This window comes from Entelurus aequoreus, linkage group LG11 (genome assembly GCF_033978785.1).
Source record: "Entelurus aequoreus isolate RoL-2023_Sb linkage group LG11, RoL_Eaeq_v1.1, whole genome shotgun sequence".
NCBI classification, from domain to species: domain Eukaryota; kingdom Metazoa; phylum Chordata; class Actinopteri; order Syngnathiformes; family Syngnathidae; genus Entelurus; species Entelurus aequoreus.
This window is the reverse complement of record NC_084741.1, coordinates 322,779-330,578: the sequence shown is the minus strand read 5'-3', so window position 1 is coordinate 330,578 and position 7,800 is coordinate 322,779. Positions and strand designations below refer to the sequence as shown.

At 38.6% G+C, this 7,800-nt stretch overlaps 1 protein-coding gene across 1 annotated transcript in view; it reads left to right on the top strand.

Annotated features, from left to right (window-relative positions):
- LOC133660492 (semaphorin-3G-like) overlaps nt 1-7,800 on the top strand; it is a 136,332-nt gene extending 128,532 nt beyond the window's left edge. Inside the window, exon 13 of the mRNA XM_062064030.1 lies at nt 7,782-7,800. Coding sequence (XP_061920014.1) covers nt 7,782-7,800 — 19 coding nt within the window. The remainder of the gene's footprint in view (nt 1-7,781) is intronic.

Here is a 7,800-nt window from a genome sequence, read left to right as displayed (position 1 = left end):
TGTGACTCGGTCATTTACTGACTTATATTCATGTGTTCATTTACTGACTTATAGTCATGTGTTCATTTACTGACTTATAGTCATGTGTTCATTAATATAATGAGGCTATATGTTTGCTGCAGTAGTCTGTGTGTGACTGGGTCATTTACTGACTTATAGTCATGTGTTCATTTACTGACTTATAGTCATGTGTTCATTTACTGACTTATAGTCATGTGTTCATTTACTGACTTATATTCATGTGTTCATTAATATAATGAGGCTACATGTTTGCTGCAGTAGTCTGTGTGTGACTGGGTCATTTACTGACTTATATTCATGTGTTCATTTACTGACTTATAGTCATGTGTTCATTTGCTGACTTATATTCATGTGTTCATTAATATAATGAGGCTACATGTTTGCTGCAGTAGTCTGTGTGTGACTGGGTCATTTACTGACTTATATTCATGTGTTCATTTACTGACTTATAGTCATGTGTTCATTTACTGACTTATATTCATGTGTTCATTAATATAATGAGGCTACATGTTTGCTGCAGTAGTCTGTGTGTGACTCGGTCATTTACTGACTTATATTCATGTGTTCATTTACTGACTTATAGTCATGTGTTCATTTACTGACTTATAGTCATGTGTTCATTAATATAATGAGGCTATATGTTTGCTGCAGTAGTCTGTGTGTGACTGGGTCATTTACTGACTTATAGTCATGTGTTCATTTACTGACTTATAGTCATGTGTTCATTTACTGACTTATATTCATGTGTTCATTAATATAATGAGGCTACATGTTTGCTGCAGTAGTCTGTGTGTGACTCTGTCATTTACTGACTTATATCCATGTGTTCATTTACTGACTTATAGTCATGTGTTCATTAATATAATGAGGCTATATGTTTGCTGCAGTAGTCTGTGTGTGACTGGGTCATTTACTGACTTATATTCATGTGTTCATTTACTGACTTATAGTCATGTGTTCATTTACTGACTTATAGTCACGTGTTCATTTACTGACTTATATTCATGTGTTCATTTACTGACTTATAGTCATGTGTTCATTTACTGACTTATAGTCATGTGTTCATTAATATAATGAGGCTATATATTTGCTGCAGTAGTCTGTGTGTGACTGGGTCATTTACTGACTTATATTCATGTGTTCATTTACTGACTTATAGTCATGTGTTCATTTACTGACTTATATTCATGTGTTCATTAATATAATGAGGCTACATGTTTGCTGCAGTAGTCTGTGTGTGACTCTGTCATTTACTGACTTATATCCATGTGTTCATTTACTGACTTATAGTCATGTGTTCATTTACTGACTTATAGTCATGTGTTCATTAATATAATGAGGCTATATATTTGCTGCAGTAGTCTGTGTGTGACTGGGTCATTTACTGACTTATAGTCATGTGTTCATTTACTGACTTATAGTCATGTGTTCATTTACTGACTTATATTCATGTGTTCATTAATATAATGAGGCTACATGTTTGCTGCAGTAGTCTGTGTGTGACTCGGTCATTTACTGACTTATATTCATGTGTTCATTTACTGACTTATAGTCATGTGTTCATTTACTGACTTATAGTCATGTGTTCATTAATATAATGAGGCTATATGTTTGCTGCAGTAGTCTGTGTGTGACTGGGTCATTTACTGACGTATAGTCATGTGTTCATTTACTGACTTATAGTCATGTGTTCATTTACTGACTTATAGTCATGTGTTCATTTACTGACTTATAGTTATGTGTTCATTTACTGACTTATGTTCATGTGTTCATTAATATAATGAGACTACATGTTTGCTGCAGTAGTCTGTGTGTGACTGGGTCATTTACTGACTTATATTCATGTGTTCATTTACTGACGTATAGTCATGTGTTCATTTACTGACTTATAGTCATGTGTTCATTTACTGACTTATAGTCATGTGTTCATTTACTGACTTATAGTTATGTGTTCATTTACTGACTTATGTTCATGTGTTCATTAATATAATGAGACTACATGTTTGCTGCAGTAGTCTGTGTGTGACTGGGTCATTTACTGACTTATATTCATGTGTTCATTTACTGACTTATAGTCATGTGTTCATTTACTGACTTATAGTCACGTGTTCATTTACTGACTTATAGTCACGTCTTCATTTACTGACTTATAGACATGTGTTCATTTACTGATTTATAGTCACGTGTTCATTTACTGACTTATAGTCACGTGTTCATTTACTGACTTATGTTCATGTGTTCATTTACTGACTTATGTTCATGTGTTCATTTACTGACTTATAGTCACGTGTTCATTTACTGACTTATAGTCACGTGTTCATTTACTGACTTATAGTCATGTGTTCATTAATATAATGAGGCTACATGTTTGCTGTAGTAGTCCGTGTGTGGGAGGACGGACTGGGTCATTTAGTGACTTATATTCATGTGTTCATTTAGTGACTTATATTGATGTATTCATTTAGTGACTTATATTCATGTAATAGTTTAGTGACTTATATTAATGTGTTCATTTAGTGACTTATATTAATGTTTATTTTGTGACTTATATTAATGTAATAATTGGGTGACTTATATTCATGTTTTCATTTAGTGACTTATATTAATGTAATAATTGGGTGACTTATATTCATGTATTCATTTAGTGACTTATATTAATGTATTCATTTAGTGACTCATATTCATGTGTTCATTAATATAACGAGGCTCCATATTAGCTGCAGTAGTCCGTGTGTGGCAAGACGGACTGGGTCATTTGGTGACTTATATTCATGTGTTCATTTAGTGACGTATATTGATGTATTCATTTAGTGACTTATATTCATGTATTCATTTAGTGACTTATATTAATGTGTTAATTTAGTGACTTACATTAATATGTTTATTTTGTGACTTATATTAATGTAATAATTGGGTGACTTATATTCATGTATTCATTTAGTGACTTATATTAATGTAATAATTGGGTGACTTATATTCATGTATTCATTTAATGACTTATTTGAATGTTCATTTAGTGACTCATATTCATGTGTTCATTAATATAACGAGGCTCCATATTAGCTGCAGTAGTCCGTGTGTGGGAGGACGGACTGGGTCATTTGGTGATTTATATTCATGTGTTCATTTAGCGATTGCAGCGTGTTTACTTGTGTGTGATATCATGTGCGATACAAGCAGTGCTGCGGCGTGTTTACTTGTGTGTGTTATAATGTGCGATATAAGCAGTGCTGCGGCGTGTTTACTTGTGTGTTATCATGTGCGATACAAGCAGTGCTGCGGCGTGTTTACTTGTGTGTGTTATCATGTGCGATACAAGCAGTGCTGCGGCGTGTTTACTTGTGTGTGTTATAATGTGCGATATAAGCAGTGCTGCGGCGTGTTTACTTGTGTGTGTTATCATGTGCGATACAAGCAGTGCTGCGGCGTGTTTACTTGTGTGTTATCATGTGCGATACAAGCAGTGCTGCAGCGTGTTTACTTGTGTGTTATCATGTGCGATATAAGCAGTGCTGCAGCGTGTTTACTTGTGTGTTATCATGTGCGATACAAGCAGTCCTGCAGCGTCTTTACTTGTGTGTGTGATATCATGTGCGATACAAGCAGTGCTGCAGCGTGTTTACTTGTGTGTGATATCATGTGTGATAAGAGCAGCCCTGCAGCTTGTTTACTTGTGTGTGATATCATGTCCGATACTAGTAGCCCTGCGGCATGTTTACTTGTGTGTGATATCATGTGCGATTCAAGCAGTCATGCATAGTGTTTACTTGTGTGTGATATCATGTGCGATACTAGCAGCCCTGCGGCGTGTTTACTTGTGTGTGATATCATGTGCGATACAAGCAGAGCTGCAGCGTGTTTACTTGTGTGTGATATCATGTGCGATTCAAGCAGTCCTGCATAGTGTTTACTTGTGTGTGATATCATGTGCGATACAAACAGTCCTGCAGTGTGTTTACTTGTTTGTGATATCATGTGCGATACTAGCAGCCCTGCGGTGTGTTTACTTGTGTGTGATATCATGTGCGATACAAGCAGTCCGGCAGACTGTTTATTTGTGTGGGATATCATGTGCAATACAAGCAGTGCTGCAGCGTGTTTACTTGTGTGTGATCTCATGTGCGATACAAGCAGTGCTGCAGCGTGTTTACTTGTGTGGGATATCGTGTGCGATACAAGCAGCCCTGCAGCGTGTTTACTTGTGTGTGATATCATGTGCAATACAAGCAGCCCTGCAGCGTGTTTACTTGTGTGTGATATCATGTGCGATACTAGTAGCCCTGCGGCGTGTTTACTTGTGTGTGATATCATGTGCGATACAAGCAGTCCGGCAGACTGTTTACTTGTGTGTGATATCATGTGCGATACAAGCAGTCCGGCAGACTGTTTACTTGTGTGTGATATCATGTGCGATACAAGCAGTGCTTCAGCGTGTTTACTTGTGTGTGATATCATGTGCCATACGAGCAGTCCTGCGGTGTGTTTACTTGTGTGTGATATCATGTCCGATGTAAGCAGTCCTGCGGCTTGTTTACTCGTGTGTGATATCATGTGCGATACATACAGTCCTGCAGCGTGTTTACTTGTGTGTGATATCATGTGCGATACTAGCAGCCCTGCGGCGTGTTTACTTGTGTGTGATATCATGTGCAATTCAAGCAGTCCTGCGGCATGTTTACTCTTGTGCGATATCATGTGCGATACAAACAGTCCTGCAGTGTGTTTACTTGTTTGTGATATCATGTGCGATACCAGCAGCCTTGCGGTGTTTACTTGTGTGTGATATCATGTGCGATACAAGCAGTCCGGCAGACTGTTTACTTGTGTGTGATATCTTGTGCGATACAGACAGTCATGCAGCGTGTTTACTTGTGTGTGATATCATGTCCGATGTAAGCAGTCCTGCGGCTTGTTTACTCGTGTGTGATATCATGTGCGATACAAACAGTCTTGCAGCGTGTTTACTTGTGTGCGATATCATGTGCGATACAAGCAGTGCTGCAGCGTGTTTACTGGTGTGCGATATCATGTGCGATACAAGCAGTCCCGTGGCGTTTTTACTTGTGTGTGATATTGTGTGCGATACAAGCTGTCCTTCAGCATATTTACTTGTGTGATATCATGTGCGATACAGGCAGTCCTGCAGCGTATTTACTTGTGTGTGATGTTATGTGCAATACATGCAGTCTCGCGGCGTGTTTACTTGTGTGTGATATCATGTACGATCCAAGCAGTCCTGTGGCCTGTTTACCTGTGTGTGATATCATGTGCGATACAAGCACTCCTGCAGTGTGTTTACATGTGCAAAGCTGGACAGCCAGTTAACATCTAATTGTCCTCCATTAAGCACACAATTTCTTCTATTTTAGTCAAGTATTTACAAAAGGTAAATATGCTACTAGGAGCTAGCAGCTACACAACAGCTAAGCACACAATAGCACACAAGCTAGACATAGATACTAATCATTGAACAATACAAGAGCACATTAGTCAATACAAACAAGTATCAACTAATTATAGTTGCATATCACTTACACATACAAAGTCTCCAAGGCGGAACTTATTGCGTCATTCAAATGAAAAAAAATGACCACTCCACTTCAACTTAAAGTCCATTCCAGACGGTTAGTAATAAATCGTTTTAGTGTTTTTCTTACCTACCATTGTTCCCTGACTTTTTTCACTTGATCAAACTTTTTCTTGCATTCCACACCGCCGACAATAAAAGTATGTACGATTCCTGCTCGTGTCGTATCGGATTAATATCGGCCAAGGCTCCAACATCGGTACCGTATCACAAGTGAAAAAGTTGCATCAGGTCACCTCTACGTGAAATTACCGCGGATGCCGGAGCTTCCCACAGAGTTCCAAAACCACTTGTGAGTCCTTCATCTTATGGCGCACCAGAACACAAGTCAGTGCAGTCGGGACACGCAGACCCAGACCCAGACTCAAATCCAAACCGAAAGTTGGAAAATTCACTCGGGAGTCAGGAGTTTTTTGGGAACCTCAAACTGGCAAACCGGACTGACGACTGCAGTAAGGCTGAAACGACGCGTCGACGTAGTCGACGTCATCGGTTATGTAAATACGTCGACGCCGTTTTTGTGCGTCGACGCGTCGCATAATTACGTCACACTACCGTCATGGCGGAGCGCAAAGCAGACTGTGCGAGCGAGGGGGAAAAACGCACGCCAAAAGTCGTCAAAAATGTGGGAGTATTTCAATACACAGCCTAATAATGTTGTTGTATGCACAGTGTCGAGCGTAAATGGCCTATCATAGCAGCACAACGGCTATGAACGAACATTTGAAAAGAAAACCATCAACTAGTCAATCGTCCGCGTTAGCATACGTTGTCATCATTACACAAAAACATGAATGTGTCATTTGTATCTGCTAGGGGTGTAACGTTATGTGTTTTGTATTGAACCGTTTCGGTACGGGGCTTTCGGTTCGGTACGGGGGTGTACCGAACGAGTTTCTAAGCTAAAGCTAACTTTAGCTGCTAAAGTCTTAACAAGTTGCTTTGCTCCTTCTGCGGCTGCCTCTGTCTCAGCACGCAGCATTGTCCCACCCATACAACCATCTGATTGGTACACACGCAGCATTGTCCCACCCACACAACCATCTGATTGGTACACACGCAGCATTGTCCCACCCACACAACCATCTGATTGGTACACACGAAGCATTATCAGCCAATCAGCAGTGCGTATTCAGAGCGCATGTAGTCAGCGCTTCAGCGTGGAGCAGATAGGTGTTTAGCAGGTGAGCATCAGGCAGCGGACTCTCCCCAAATGATAATAAACACCTCCCAGTCAACTACTAGTAACATCACTATGAGCCCGTTGACCTTCTAGAAACTTAAACTGCAGCTCAGCTCGCTCGCAGTCCTGGCTTGAGGTGAAGGCTAATTAGCTCTCAGTTCCAGCCACATCGACCCCTTCTGAGCGCCTATTTTCAGCTGCTGGGAATATTGTAAACAAGAAAAGAAGCAAAGCAAGTAGACATGCTAACCTTTCTTCATTACAACTGTTAGTCACTCACTGGAATGAGTAGAATTGGTTATTGTGTACTGTGTTGGACTGGATGTTTATTTTGCACATTTTAAAAGCAATACTTAACGTTTACAGTGCTCCAGAATATTTAGATTGGCACTTTTTTGTATTGATGTTTATCTTTATTTTTGCACATTTTAGCAAATAAGCAATACTTTCACTTTTGTTGAAATGTTTACAGTGTTACAGAATATTTCGTTTTGCACTTTTTTGTATTGGATGTTTATCTTTATTTTTGCACATTTTAAAGCAAAATAAGCAATACTTTTACTTTTGAAATGCTTAAGATTTGCACTGGATGTTTACTTTTATATTTGCACATTAAAAAGCAAATAAGCTACTTTTAATTTTGTTAAATGTTAAAAGTTTTAAATGTTTACATTGTTACAGAATATTTTGTCATGTTGTTGTCAATGTTGACTGAGTGGCCATACTTTTTTTTTTGTAAATAAAAGCCATGCCTTTTGAAAAAACTGGCCTACTTTTATTTTTTCATCTTCATTTTAAATAAAATAAAATAAAAAATAATCGGTAAAAGGAAAAATAATCTATAGATGAATCGAAAAAATAATCTATAGATTAACCGATTAATCGAAAAAATAATCTATAGATTAATCGATAGAAAAATAATCGTTAGCTGCAGCCTTAGACTGCAGTCCGTTCTCCTCAGCCTCAAGTAGAAGGTCTTCCCTCATCCAGACTTTACAAAAACCGCTGA